The 14,797-nt window shown below is 37.3% G+C and overlaps 3 protein-coding genes across 3 annotated transcripts; all 3 read right to left on the reverse strand.

Moving 5' to 3' along the window:
* Positions 1-84: 84 nt before the first annotated feature.
* Positions 85-3,986, reverse strand: LOC21389729 (uncharacterized GPI-anchored protein At1g61900). The gene is made up of 8 exons (XM_024163558.1): positions 3,712-3,986; positions 2,416-2,595; positions 1,719-2,324; positions 1,308-1,553; positions 1,169-1,180; positions 742-882; positions 575-619; positions 85-483 (listed from the first exon to the last, which is right to left on the reverse strand). Exons 1-8 carry the CDS (start codon positions 3,818-3,820, stop codon positions 413-415), a joined length of 1,410 nt encoding a protein of 469 aa, XP_024019326.1. The 5' UTR covers positions 3,821-3,986; the 3' UTR covers positions 85-412.
* Positions 3,987-6,365: 2,379 nt separating this feature from the next.
* Positions 6,366-6,743, reverse strand: LOC112090983 (uncharacterized mitochondrial protein AtMg00240-like). The gene has a single exon (XM_024163556.1). It carries the CDS (start codon positions 6,741-6,743, stop codon positions 6,366-6,368), a length of 378 nt encoding a protein of 125 aa, XP_024019324.1.
* A 2,469-nt stretch (positions 6,744-9,212) lies between these two features.
* LOC112090984 lies at positions 9,213-10,237 on the reverse strand. Its single transcript, XM_024163557.1, has 2 exons — positions 10,057-10,237; positions 9,213-9,952 (listed from the first exon to the last, which is right to left on the reverse strand). Exons 1-2 carry the CDS (start codon positions 10,235-10,237, stop codon positions 9,213-9,215), a joined length of 921 nt encoding a protein of 306 aa, XP_024019325.1.
* Positions 10,238-14,797: the final 4,560 nt, after the last annotated feature.

The following is a 14,797-nucleotide window of genomic DNA, read 5'->3' on the forward strand; positions in this document are numbered from 1 at the left end:
ATTAGAATTAAGAAATAAAAGAGGCCAAAAAGAGAGCAAGTTTGTGGTTAGACTTGAGCCATAATGTGGAAACTAAAGTGGGAGAAAACAAAATTTTCTATATATATATAAATATATTTGTGGCTGCAATTCGCAATCCGAATCTTTTTCATGCTAATCTGATTTTGTCGTAGTTACTAGTTACAATATAACGTTCCTTCTCACCCTTCCTAAAAATTCCTTTACAAGAATCTTATTATACAAGCAAGCAAGAATCACTAATCAATAACATATGACCTGAAACACAAACAACAATCAAAGTTTCTCTTCCTAATGCCAAAAAAAGGTCCTCCGCTGACTGGGATGACTTCCTTATGGACGAGCTATTTTTAAGGCACTCATCCAATAGCATCCTTCCCGAAGCAGACTTTCTTTACAAGAACTTCATAAGAAGCATTGAGGAAACGAGGAACATAATGAGCATGGCATCATCAATGTAAAGACCTGAGAATTTGAGAAAGTGAGTCAAGTCGCGATTCAAAGTGAGAAAAGCGAATTTTGAAAAAGCTCTATTCTTGACAAGTTATGTGCTTACCACTTTGCGCGGATGTGGCTGCAGGAAGTGCAGGAATCTTGACGGCTGAATTTCCAAAAGAGTTGAGAGTTAAAATATTATGGATGTAAACTAGAATAAAGGCGAAATGTATCCACGGTGATTGATGCGGTGTGCAAAAATGAATGAGCTTAAGGGGCTAGACATACTTGTCTTGCATGATGAAGCTGACACTTGAGATGTATTCGGCCATGGGGCGGGAATATTGTCATTGAGATCACAAAGGAAGCTGATCCCAGAAGTGTCAAACGCAGCATCGGAGGGCATACTTGGCAAAAGGCATCCATACTCTATCATGGAAATGATGAAGCAAATGTTAGTGATGAAAGAAACGGAAAGAAGAAATATACGAAGTTGGAAAAAATCCTCGGCAGTTCAAGTCCCATGACACTCTCGAGGACAGCACAAATACATACACACATACATACTTACATGTACCCAGTCAACTATGTGATCCATGCATTACCATGAGATACGACAAATTCTCCAGGAAAAAACTAAAGGGCTAGATAAAATACAACCAGACCAGTGTTCATTCAAGAATAACGAAACAATGCATGTTAAGTAATAAATTACCTTGATTACCGACTGAGGTACATTTGTCGATGGCCGGATCATTTTAAGAAGTAAAATCACGAAAAGAACACATATTAGTACGGGCTGTTAATTAGTGCAATCATGAATTGGAAAAACGGAATTGAGAGACAACACAAACCTTGGAGGGAGAAGTCCTTGAGGCTTATATGGCACAGACTGTACACATCTCTGGTAATATTTGATTTTCGCAATTTCATTCCCAATGATGTAGCACAATCCAAAGCTTGCAAGTTGGTAATGAAGCTCTGCTTTTGCAAGTGGGACACATAGCTTTCCATGGCTGTACAGCATGCAGTCGGGTTACTTACCTCATTCCCACAATCCTTCGCAACATGTCTCATGTCAGGGAAAACCAAGGGACAAACTGGACAATAATGCAGAAAAAATTTTCTTCTCAAAAACACAGATAAAACACTGCTGATACCAACTGAAGGGGTTGGTGTGATCAAGTAATCTCAGCAGAGAATACCATAGAAACGAAATTAAAGAGTAAAGTTTGTACGTCGTGTTCATTGTTCTCGAGGCTCACCTTTGTTAACTTTGCAATTAGACAGTCCCCTGAGAACTTCCTTAGCATGAGCAGGAGAAAGTTGACTTGCTAGCCAGCGGAGCACAATATTTTTACAATCATTGACCTCACTTGAGTGCTCAGGTAAGACATGCGATCCAGCCATGCTCAAAAGATCAGAAGCTTTCAACGAAATCTTTGTAGCAGCTTCTAATATGGCGTTCTGACAAATTTGCTCACAGCATTCTTTCACAGGATTGATTTTCTCGCAAGCAGCAAGCAACTTGGAAGTGTCGACAGTACTCTCAAATTCATCAACATCTTTTACAGGGCAAGATGCTTCAGTAAGATATGTTGAACGGATCGAGCATATCTGCCTCAAACTGTCATTTGCACCCTGGCCCACTAAAATCTGCTCAATATCTGACAAGCAATGTTTGGCAGTGGTTCCATTCAAAGCGAGCAAATTGGTATCTTTACTCGATTGACCAATGAGAATTGCAAGGGTTGCTTCCAACTGTGGGCAGCAAATCACATTAGCCAGCAATGGTGCAAAAACAGACCAGCAATCTATTGATGTGGTACTCATCAGGCCCTCAGCAGCCGTAAAGTTCAACGCACACATTCCTGCACAAAGAGTGCCAGAGAGAATTTGACATCTGAGCCAAAAGTTTTCTAAAAAGGAAATTCCAAAGAAGTGCTTTCGAGGAGGAAAAACCTGATAATTTCGGGGAAGTTGTATTTGTATACGGTGCCAAAGGTGACGGTGCAAGAAGAGGAAGAAAAGGCTGAGGTGTTCCACTGGGGGATATCTGAGGAAGCATATCATCATTTTGTTGATGTACCAATTCATGATAGTTGTTAAAGTCTAAAGGGCTGGAACACGATTTCAGGCAACCTATACAAAAAGCATGGGGATTACAGAGTAAAAATGTAATCAGCATTCACAAGTTATAAAAAAAAAATAAAAAATAATAAAATAATAAAAAAATAAAAAAAAACACTCGTATATACAGATGATGAGGAAGCCACAAAAAACTCGTATGATGTAGATCAAAGGACTAAGCTTTCAAGATACTGCGGAGACAATCCTATAAAAGGATGATAAAAGAGCCTCAGATAGAATCATGTACAATTGAAACCGATTTCGAGATGAACCAACAAATGAATACCATATCCAAGAAACGAGCCTACGGGAGAACATTGAGAAATAAACTGAATCTCTAATACATGGAAGTTAGAACAAATACTGCGGCAAGCAACCAACATATTATGGAATTCCTTTTACTAACAATACAATACTTTGTAGAGTACGAAGTCGATTTATCACAAAAATTGTCGCTAGATTATTTTGGTAAACTAGCGTATTATGAGATAACTATCAAGTATTATCCCTCACTTGAAAAGTTCCCGATGAAGACCAATTTTTACACGCACCCAATAAAGATCTTCCTTTCCTCAACAATATTTCAGTTGTTAGAAGTAGAACAATAGCAATTTTGGGTGCCAAAAGAAGCATTTTCAGCCTTAATGTATCTAACAGAAGTTATTAAAGCAAACCCGTACTGACTCTGACACCAATTAACCCCAAACCAAAAACAAAACGTGCTTAAAACAAGAAAATCTTAGGTCATTTAGTAAATTGAACAACAAAAAGAATAATTTTTTTTTTCTAAACTAAACCTACATGTACAAGTAAAAAACAGGAACAAAAAATATTAACCCACACAAAGAGAAACAGAAGAATATCCAATGCAATATATTCCTAAAAAGTGGTATTAAAATTTAGAACATTATCTCAAACTAATGGCCATAAATTTCCTTTTTCTCAAAGACCCAACAATTAAAGCTCGACATTTAAGCAAAACCCAGCAACACAATCATCCAAAGCAAGGCAATTTATATATGACCCAGCAAACAGAACTCGCAGATCATAACAAAACAATATCCAAAAAATCCATTAAAGCAGCTATTAACCAAATAAATAGTTTAAAAAAAGAAAAAAAATACTCACCAAAGGACAGGAGAAACAGTTGTAAGCAAACGACACTGAGGCTGAGCTCGAAATGAACCTTTTTTCTCATGCCTTCACTTGTAAAATATCTCCCAACTAACAAAACCATCAGAAAAAATGAAGTGAAACAGAGAAAGAGAAAGCAAAAAACAATGGGGTTTTTTGAGTTAGAAGAAAATAAAAGAGAAGGGACAAAGTGAATGGAGTAATGGGTAATGTGAACAAACAAAGAAGAAGAAGAAGCAGCAGAAGAAGAAGAAGAAGAAGAAGAGGAGATAGGAAAAGAGAGAAGAAGAGAGTGAAGAAGCCATGAATGAGCTTCAAAGTGTGTGGGGACGGAGGCAGAATCAGTAATAGCTGTCCCTGCATAGGAGTGAAGTAGGTCCCACTTTTTGCCTCACAAATTACCCAGAAATTAAAATATAAATAAATATTAAAAAAAAAAGGAAAGAAACTGAGACGCATTACGGACGCCACCACCGCATTAACGACACCATGGCATCAATCGCTTGTATTCCCATCACCACCGTAAGAATGATTTTTTTAATTGTTTTATTTTATTTATTTATTTGAATTAAAGAGACCACTAGCATTCACTTCGCACGTTGGACGCGTGTGAGGGCAGCTGAGGGATGTTTGCTCACGTGGTTATGGACCCTCTCGCACGCTCTGACACTGAGATGCAGGTGAAATTACTCGCGCGTGTAAGTGGACGCGTGGCAGTTAGTTGTTCGGAATAAGAGCTCGCTGACTCGGTGCTTCCTTTCCTTTAAAAAAGAATAAATTTTAATTTTTTTTATTTAAAGAAATTTTATTTTATTTTTTGGCTGTTCCAGAACAATTTTGGATAGTTTCTTTTTCCTCAAAAAGAAAAACAAAACCGTTCAAAAAAAAAACCAAAAAACGCTTGTTTTTTTTGCTTGTAAAAGAAAAAACAAAAAAAAATATTCACAATATTGTTCGCCGCTATGAGTATTGAGATCATTTTACGTATCTTGCTCGCCTCTAAGCTATGAGTATTGAGATAATAGTACCTAAACTTCTAATTTTGATGAATTATTTTATAAATTTTTATTTTTGCACATAATATAAATTATTGTTTAAAATTTCCAAATTATAACGCCGGCATATGATTATAAGATGATACGAAAAAAAAAATCTCGACAAAAAAAAACTAAAAAGAAAAAAATAAGATATGAAATAAAAAAAACCGGACTATGTCGCCAATTTATACTAGCATTCAGCTGCTCCAGAGGTTGGATTTTCATCTTATCCGACTATTAAGTTAACGGGTTCGTTTGGGTTAAGATTTTGCCAATTTAATGAAGACTCAACTGACCCAATATAGCTATGAATAAGAAGATTTTATTTTAATAGTTTTTCTTGTGTTTTTTTTTCTGTATTTTATGACTTGTGCATTTGAATTTCTTTTGTCGATCTTTTATAATTATATTAGTTTATGTTGGTGGTTTTTTTTTTAATGTATTTTAGCTTTCTTTCCTTATATTTCTTATTTTTGTGTTGAATGGTTGGTTTTATTTTATTTTTTATAAAGTTTAATCTGTCTTATCCACCCAACTCAACCCGACTTTAATAGTTTTGTTGATTTAAATAGGTTAAATATAAATCAGATCACATAAACTTGGTTGAGTATAAGTCGAATCACAAAAATTCCATTTCAAATAAAAATGCACTTCCCTTCCAAACACACCACTTTCAACATATAACATACCAAAACTAATAAAAAAATAATAATAAAAACCCTAATCCTATTTTCTTCTCCTCTCCTTTTTTAGTCTCTCCCTCTATTCTCTCCCTGCACCGCCACCATAATCCCTTCTTCCTCTCCACACCGCCACCGCTCTCCCTTTCTTCCCTTCCACATCACCATCCGATCGTTCTTCTTGTGCGCTTCTGACATTGGAGCTAATTTTTTGCTAAGCGACGACAAAAATAGCGAATCTAGTTAAAATATCAAAAACAAGCTCCAGATGTAGTTAAAATATTTTAAAAAAATAGTAAAAATCACATGTAAAATACTCGTCAAATTGTGAGAAATGGTTGGAGCTATTCGAATATTTGGGAAAGTTGGAAGAAGGATTTTCTCCTCTCATTCATCTGAAAAACTTGCAAAGAGAAAAGGAAAAACATATACCAGCCAGGGCAGAGGGCACACACACATCGTGCACATTTGTCCAGCTCAGCAACAGAAAGAGAAAATAAAACAAATAAAAAGTAGCTAATAGGTCCACTACTTTATTTTATTTACAAAAAGAACCCAACTATCTTAATACTCCCCCTCAAGATGGAGAATGGATGTTGTGAATTCCCATCTTGCCAAGTAGAGTAAGGAATTGTCCAGGAAATAAAGGCTTCGTTAGCAAGTCTGCTAATTGATGTTGTGAAGGGACATGTAGCGTCTTTAGCACACCTGCTTGAATTTTCTCCCTAACAAGGTGACAGTCGATTTCTATGTGCTTCGTACGCTCATGAAAAACAGGGTTGGCTGCTATATGCAAGGCTGCCTAGTTGTCACAAAATAACACTGCCGGCTTATGGTGGTCTACATGCAAATCCTTGAGAAGAGAGAACAACCACATGATCTCACAAGTTGCATTCGCCATGGATCGGTATTCTGCCTCCGCTGAAGACCTTTACACGATCTGTTGCTTCTTAGATTTCCATGAGACAAGTGAGTCTCTAATGAAAACACAAAAACCACTAATGGACTTCCTTGTATTGGGGCAAGCAGCCCAGTCCGAGTCAGCAAAGGCTTTTAGCTCTATTGCCGAGGTAGAAGAAAAGAAAAGGCCCTGACCAACTGTGCCTTTCAAGTATTGCAAAACACGGTAGGCTGCCTGCAAATGAGTCACATTTGGGTTAGCAAGAAACTGACTTAGCCGATTCACTGAATATGAGAGATCCGGCCGTGTGATAGTGAGATACAACAATTTCTCAATCAGTCTCCTATATTGGAAAGGATCTTCCAATGCTTCTCCATCATTCTGGGAGAGTTTCACATCACCATCCATGGGTGTCTTCCTGGTTTTACAGCCAAGCTGTCATGAATCTGAGAGAAGATCCAAGGCATAGTGTCTTTGGCTGATGGATATTCCTTTGGCAGACCTAGCAACCTCAAGCCCAAGAAAATATTTCAAGTCTCCAAGGTCCTTGAGTTTAAATTTGCTGTCAAGGAATTGTTTGAAAGCTGTCACATAGTTCAAGTCATTGCTAGCAATCACTATGTCATCAACATAGACCAAAAGAGCAACAAAGGAGGAACCTTGAATCTTTGTGAACAAAGAGCTGTCCGCATTTGATTGCTGGAAGCCTTTAGCAATGAGGACGCTTGAGAATTTTGAGAACCACTGTCGAGAAGCTTGCTTAAGTCCATAGAGGGACTTATGAAGCTTGCAAACGGCATTGGATGGCACAATCTCCCCCTCACGGTGAAGACCAGGAGGCAATGTCATGTATACTTCCTCATCAAGGTCACCGTGCAAGAAGGTGTTATTGACATCAAGTTGGGTTAAACTCCATCCATGAATGGCTGCCAAGGCAAGCAATGTCCTCACAGTGACCAGTTTTGCTACTGGTGAAAAAGTGTCAAAATAATAAACATCCTCTTGTTGAGTGAATCCCTTAACAACTAGGCGAGCTTTGTAGCGCTCTATGGAACCATCTGCCTGATATTTAATCCAGTAAACCCATTTACAACCAACGGCGTGTTTACCAGGAGGCAAGCTAGTCAGAGACCAAGTCCCATTCCTTTCAAGAGCCTGCAGTTCGGCTGACATGGCTTCACGCCACTCTGGAATAACAGCGGCCTCAGTGAAGGTGGTAGGTTCAACATTGGAGGAAATAGAGTGAACAAGGGTTTTATGAGGGATTGACAGCTTGTCATAAGAAAGCACGTTGGACAGTGGATTAGCAGTGGAACCGGAAACATGAGGAATGGAAAAATAGTGGTAATCCCGCAAATAAGAAGGAGGTTTTCGAGTTCGAGTAGGATGCACAATAGCATCAGGAATGCTGACAAGAGGCGGTGGAGGAGAAGAATCAGGAAGAGAGAGTGGCAAAACCTGATTAGAAAAGAAATCCTGAGGACTAGAATTGGAAGGAGAATCATAAAACGGGAAGATTGTTTCATGAAAAATGACATCTCGTGAAATGAAAATAACATTGGTTGTGAGATTAAGAAGCTTGTATCCAGGAGGATACCTCAGAAAAATAGCCTTGATGGCACGAGGAGAGAACTTGGTTCTATGTCTAGCTAATGTGGAGCTATAACACATACAACCAAAAGCTCGTAAATGTGAATATGAAGGCTTCCTTTTCCACATGAGTTCAAAAGGGGTTTTGTTGGACAACAAGGGTGAAGGAATGCGATTGATTAGGTAAACCGACGTAAGGACACAATCCCCCTAATAATCTAAAGATATGTTGGACTGGAAGTGTAGAGCGCGTGCCACATTTAGAATGTGCTGATGTTTGCGCTCCACAACAGAATTTTGTTGGGGGGTATCGACACAAGAATGAAAAGGAATGATGCCATTTGTGCGAAAGAATTCAGAGAAGGCCAACTCAGGAGCATTGTCAGAACGCACTGACTTGATCTTTATGCCAAACTGTGTGTTTATTAATGAGAAAAAATCTGGAAAAACAGTTGTGACTTCAGACTTTGTCCGCATAAGGTATACCCAAGTAAAACGTGTGTGATCATCAACTATGGTGAGGAAATAGCGGTAACCTTCTGTGGTTAAATGGTGAAAGGGTCCCCAAATATCACAATGTATCAATTGGAATGGTGAATTAGTCATGGAATTATTTGAAGGAAAAGGCAACCTACATTGTTTAGCCAAATGACAAATTGAGCAATGATCACATTTATCAGAAACATCAGAAATTTTCAATTCATTCCTTAAAACATTGAGTTTTACATATGAAGGGTGTCCCAAACGACAATGCCAAAGGTCACTTTGTGACAAAGAAACATTATTACAACTTTTTGATGAACTAGGAAATGAAGAAGACTCAGGTGCAAAATTGTGGAGGTCCAGAAAGTAGAGGTTTCCATGTCTCCTACCCGTCCCAATCGTTGTGCCCTGAAAATGGTCCTGGATGGCACAAGAGTTAGAGAGAAAATTAATGGAGTAATGATGAGCTTGGGTAAGAGCACTAATGGACAAGAGGTTAAAATGGAATTGTGGTACATACAGGACATTATCCAACACCAAGCTAGATGACAATTTTATTGAGCCTATTCGGTCAATTGACACAGTGTGACCAATTGGAAGGGTGACATGAGAGTTAGAAACGAGAATGGATGACGTGAATGAACTCAATGAGCAACATACATGGTGAGTTGCACCAGTGTTAAGAATCCAATGTGATTTAGAAATGGAATTAGTGGAAAAAGTAGAGGAGAGGGATAATATACCACTGAAATGTGAGACTAATGGTCCAGACTGCTGCTGATCAAGAGTGGCGCGTGTCATGCCTTACAGCTGTGTGGTCAAGAGAGCAATGAGCTGTTGGCACTGATTAGATGTGTGGGCATTGAGGGGTTCTGAGGAAGCAGAGCAATTCTCTTCTGAAGAAACCGCAGCAACTTGGTTTGTTTGAGCTTTGGCTTGTGGACCCCTTGCTTTCGTTTTGAACCTAGGAGGAAAACCATGAATCCTATAGCATTTCTCAACAGTGTGCCCTTGCAAGCCACAGTGTGTGCAATGTGGTCTGTCACGTTTGAACTTCTGGCTCAAATTGGCGGAAGAGGCAGCAACTAAGGGCTTCTGATCAGCACTAAAAATGTTTGGCTCAGAGGAAGGAGGTAGAACTTGACCAATCATCCTCTGCCTCTCTTCTTGGAGCACAAGTGCAAACACTTTTGAAATTGGGGGCAAGGGATCCATCATTAGGATTTGAGAACGAATCTGAGTGAAAGACTCATTGAGACCAACAAGAAATTGCATAACATATTCCTGATGTTGGTAATCTAACCAGGTTTTCATTCCTCCACATCTACAAACTGGTATAGGCCGAAAAACCTTAAGTTCATCCCAATAAATTTTCAGTTTAGTGTAGTAAGTGTTCACATCCATGGATCCTTGTTGCAGTCCAGTTAGACAAGTTTTAAGTTGAAAAATTCGTGGACCATTGCTCTGATTGAACCGATCATGAAGATTGTTCCAGATCTCAAGAGTCGTGTCCACATAGAGTAAACTATCAGCTATATCCCTAGCTAATGAGTTCAAGATCCAGGAAATTACCATGCTATTGCAGCTAATCCAAACCTTGAACAACAGATCGTCGGAAGATGGGCGAGGGAGGCTTCCATCCACGAACCCAATCTTGTTCGGTTCCAAGTATTGTAGTTGGAACCAGTGAGATGATGAGAGACTAGGACCAGCCCTGGGTGATCCCCGTTGTGAAGAAAGTATGGGCTACTTGAATCTTCCATTTGTGACGAGCTAGGGGAACCGGAGGAACCAGTGATTTGGACCTGACGATTGTTCCCTCTCGCCATGAAAGTTCAGCGAAGCTTCTGCTCTGATACCATATTCGAATATTTGGGAAAGTTGGAAGAAGGATTTTCTCCTCTCACTCATCTGAAAAACTTGCAAAGAGAAAAGGGAAAACATATACTAGCCAGGGCAGAGGGCACACACACATCGTGCACACTTGTCCAACTCAGCAACAGAAAGAGAAAATAAAACAAATAAAAAGTAGCTAATAGGTCCACTACTTTATTTTATTTACAAAAGGAACCCAACTATCTTAATAGGAGCATATGACTGCGAAATAGAGTGATCAATCTTAGTTATAGAAAATAATGTTGATTTTTTTTCTTTTTTCATTTTGCAAAAGGAAATATATTTATGTGGCAATGAAGAATGCTCAAAATCAAGAATGCATGGATGAGCATATAACATCTTTGTATAAACAAGGACAAAACTAGCCACAGTACAATGGGACACAAAAATTCAGTTTCCACACTATCAAGTTAAATGTTAAGCTTTAGAGTAGAACTACAGTATATTTCTTGTTTTTTTGGAATGTACGTGTATCCTAAATTTCAACCATTAAATAAGGGTTTACCTATATAAAATAAGGCTCAAAATGATCTTCATCTTTTAAAGATTTGCATCTTTCATCACGAAGCACTTGACAGGGAAAAAAGAAAAAAAGAAAAAAAAATCTCCTTTAATTTTTATTTCATAACAGAACTTGAAAATTCGATGTACATCTCAAAAATTACAGGGATGTACCATAATTTTGTTCAAATCTTTATGATTTTCTAACTAACTCACCATGTGTTTGTTTTATAGGTTTAAACTGTTGTTAAACCTTTTTAGTAAAATATTTCTTCTCATAAAATTTAAAGTTCTGTTCATAATTTTTTTTTTTGTTCAAATGGGCCCTCATGTTTAGCAATTCTTTTGTAATTATTTTAGTGTTATGTTCTTCTTCTCTTCTCTTTAGCAAAGATAGAAAGATCTTTACAAATCATATATATAAGAGCTGCCATAGAATCTTACAAATAGTTTGAAGTAAAGACTCCTTATCAGCTGAGCTTAATTTATCTTTATATGCATCAAAAGTACTTTAGAGTTTTGAATATTATTCCTTTTTGCTTTGAGAGTGGTTCTAATTTGAGTCTTTATTTTACTTCGTTCTATAGTTGCTTTGTTCTGTTATGTCATAATCTAGCGGATCTTTTGTCAAGATTCTGCTGACCTTTTGATCATTTAAGGTCGAAAAAATACAACGGAAAGACAGGTGGAAATTATAAAGAGACAAGGAGAGGTACGAGGAATATATTTCCAAACAAGAACCTTTCAAATTTACAAAAAGCTTTTTACCCAGCGACAAACTAGAGAGACCACGCTTTCAGGAAATAAATGAAGGCCACAACTAAAGAGATCACATAAAGCTTACATATTTCCAAAAGATTTAGGAATAAGAATTTTCACCCGAACAATAAAGATCAAACTTAAACTTACCCTTATTTTTGGGCAATCTAGGATGGCTAGCACTTGAATTGCGAGATGTTTCATATATACCTGATTATCCTCCTTTGTTTTACTAGTTGACGGGGTATTTTCGTCAATAGAGAATGAATATGTGTTAGTCTTTAATTATAAACATGAGTTTTAAACACCATATTCATAAATTCTAATACCATGTTAAAGGGTTAATTTCAATAATAGTATTCATGAATAAATGATTATTAATTTTAGCACAACTTTTATATACTTTCACAATTAACATCATCATGTCAGCAAAAGTGGGACCATACCATTTTTACTTGAGTTAAAATGATAATTGTGCTACCTTTCAGTTTTAAAGCCTTAAATATATATATATATATATATATATATATATATATATAAGTGTGCACAGTATTGGAATTTGTTTCCTAAATTATGTATTGATTCTAATCGTTTTATGATTGGCATTATTTTAGGAATGATTGGCTGGTTGATTGTGTTTGAGAATAAATGTGCAGCTGGCAAGCTCTTTATGAAAAGTTTCTGTAAGAATCTGGAAACTTAATTCAGTTACTGTTTTTGAAAAATCAACTATTGATCCTAAGATGGTAAATTGTTAATTGGTGATTTGATTGATATTTGATTGAGTTTTCATAGCTGTATGATCTTCCTCTGTCTCCTAAGAACGTGTCCAGGTTCATATATCAGTTTCAGAATTAAAGCAGATTGATTCGGATTGGTTTTGAGAAGGTCGACCTTGACAGCTATGTTGCAGTTATTGTTGCAACAAGGATCTGCAATAGATTTGGTTCTGTGAATTAATTGAAGAGGTCGTCAAGCTGTTATCATTTTTGCTTATTTATTCAAAGAGTCTCTTGTATCTCTGTACACCTTTTGATTAGTTTTGATGAGTTGTGAGAAAGGTGAGCACTTGTATTCAAGAGAGATGATTTGAGTGTTTTTCGAGAGAAAAAATTAGTTGGAGGGATTCCAATGTTAAAAAATCGAGGGGATCTCGCTGTTCAAGTCCATTGGAAAATTGCAAGTTCATAGGCGTCTTCTTAGAGAGTGAGTCTCGGGTAGATTAAGTTCAATTGAATTGTAAAAGAGTTCTTAGTGGATTGTTCATCATCTGGGCGTGGCCCCGCGGAGTAGGTTGTTACCGAACCGTGATACCATTTCTCTCGTGTTCTTTTATTTTACGTTTCTGCATTATTTATATTGTCTTATAAAGTATTAAAAGACTCAAACCGGTACCAACAATTGGTATCAGAGAATGTCATTGATGTGTGTTTCGGTGAGGTCCTAGTGTACTGGTTGATTTTACAGGAATGTATGTCATGAGGAATGAGGATTTGTGAACAAACCACTGTTTCTGAAAGGTGTCAATTACCCCTATTGGAAGGCTTGCATGAAAGCTTTCATTAAAGCTATTGATGAGAAGGCATGATGATCTGTCTTAACCGGATGGACATATCTAACAACTAAAGATGATAAAGGCAATACCGTTCCTAAACCAGAAGAGGAATGGTCCAACGATGAGGACAAGCTAGCAAACAGTAATTCAAAAGTATTGAATGCCATTTTCAATGATGTAGATGTTAATCAATTCAAATTGATTTTCACATATGAGTCTGCTAAAGAATCGTGGAATATTCTTCGAACTGCACATGAAGGTACGGATACTGTGAAGTCTTCAAAACTTCAAATCCTCACAACTCTTTTTGAACGCTTGCGTATGGAGGAAGATGAGTGTATTGTCAATTTCAACTCAATGCTTTGTAATATTGCTAACGAAGTCTTCGCCCTTGGAGAAAAATATCCTGACACCAAATTGGTGAAAAAGACCTTGAGGTCACTTCCAGCATGTTTCGCTTACAAAGTAACAGCCATCGAATAAGCAAAAAAAGTGGAGAATATGAGACTTGATGAAATCATAGGTAATCTTGAGAGTATTTGCACACTCTGCTTCTCCGGATTCCGAGATAAAGGTGAAAACTTTGTTGGCTTTTATTTTTTATTTGTTTTTTTTCTTACGTATTTATTGTTTTTGTTCTTTTACCATTTTCTGTAATCTTAGAAGAAAAGAAAGGCTTTAGAGGAGGAGATAAAAGCACATAAGGTCAGTTATTTAAAACTTTTAGGGGTCATTGGATTCTCATTGTGCTCCTTATTTGTTCTGTGACTCTGCCTAATGGCCGGTCATATCATTCTGACTGTTTGATAATTTTATTATGACTGGTCATAAGACAAGCACATCGTGCGGTCATAGTAATATAACCGACAGTCATAATTAGTATGACCGCCCAATAAGCAGGCAGGCGCTGCTGGTCTCCGAATTGAATTCGGATGCGGAAGCGTGAGGGGGTGGGGGAGGCGGATCGTGTATAACAAAAATTTTCACAAAACTTTTGAGATACTATATAGATTATATTAATTTATGCACGAATAAATTAATCATATTAATTTATATATTAAGAACTTAAATTACGAATAATACCCGGCGGCCAATTAGGATGATAACTTGAGTTCTTAGACCTCGAACAATCCTTGCTCCAAAGGTTTGTGTTTAGAAAACCAATGTCTTCCACGCCAATTTCTAGAATCTACGAAGACGTGTGTGTGGGCACACCTGAGACAAAACGGGTTAGAATAAACACTCAAATTTCCACAAATACCAACGCATGCGTGATGTGGAATTTTTAGAGAAAAATTTTTCCTTCCCTCTCTAAGAGAATTTCGGCCACCCTATTCAAATTAGGACAAAAATTATCTCGCGCAATTTTTTATCATTCTTTTATTTATAGAGTAGAAGTCAAACTTCTAGAAAGAATCTAATCTCTATCTCCAAGATAAAGCTTGTTAATTATCTCCTATTTGAATTTGAAACAAAATCTCACATACCCTTATCCTTAGTGTGGCCGGCCACCTTAGGGAATTCTCATCCCTGTGTGGCGCCAATTTGCAGATAGGGAAGGAAGAGAAAATCATCCTTTATCCTGTAGTCTAATTTTGACACAAATTCAAATTCCAATTTAAGTCAAACTTAAATTAATTTGAATTCTAAATTGAACAACTTATCAAATAAGTTTAAA

Source organism: Morus notabilis, unplaced genomic scaffold (genome assembly GCF_000414095.1).
Source record: "Morus notabilis unplaced genomic scaffold, ASM41409v2 Scaffold419, whole genome shotgun sequence".
NCBI lineage: Eukaryota > Viridiplantae > Streptophyta > Magnoliopsida > Rosales > Moraceae > Morus > Morus notabilis.

Bases quoted from the DNA above. Each gene is read 5' to 3' on its own strand.
- LOC21389729 (XM_024163558.1), bottom strand. From the start codon at position 3,820: ATGGTTTTGTTAGTTGGGAGATATTTTACAAGTGAAGGCATGAGAAAA. The intron at 2,325-2,415 runs GTTTTTCCTCCT...CTCTTTGTGCAG, and splicing joins AACTTCCCCGAAATTATCAG to GAATGTGTGCGTTGAACTTT. The intron at 484-574 runs GTAAGCACATAA...TCAAATTCTCAG, and splicing joins AGCCACATCCGCGCAAAGTG to GTCTTTACATTGATGATGCC.
- LOC112090984 (XM_024163557.1), bottom strand. From the start codon at position 10,237: ATGGCGAGAGGGAACAATCGTCAGGTCCAAATCACTGGTTCCTCCGGT. The intron at 9,953-10,056 runs GTTCGTGGATGG...TGAACTCATTAG, and splicing joins TTGGAACCGAACAAGATTGG to CTAGGGATATAGCTGATAGT.
- LOC112090983 (XM_024163556.1), bottom strand. From the start codon at position 6,743: ATGGATGGTGATGTGAAACTCTCCCAGAATGATGGAGAAGCATTGGAA.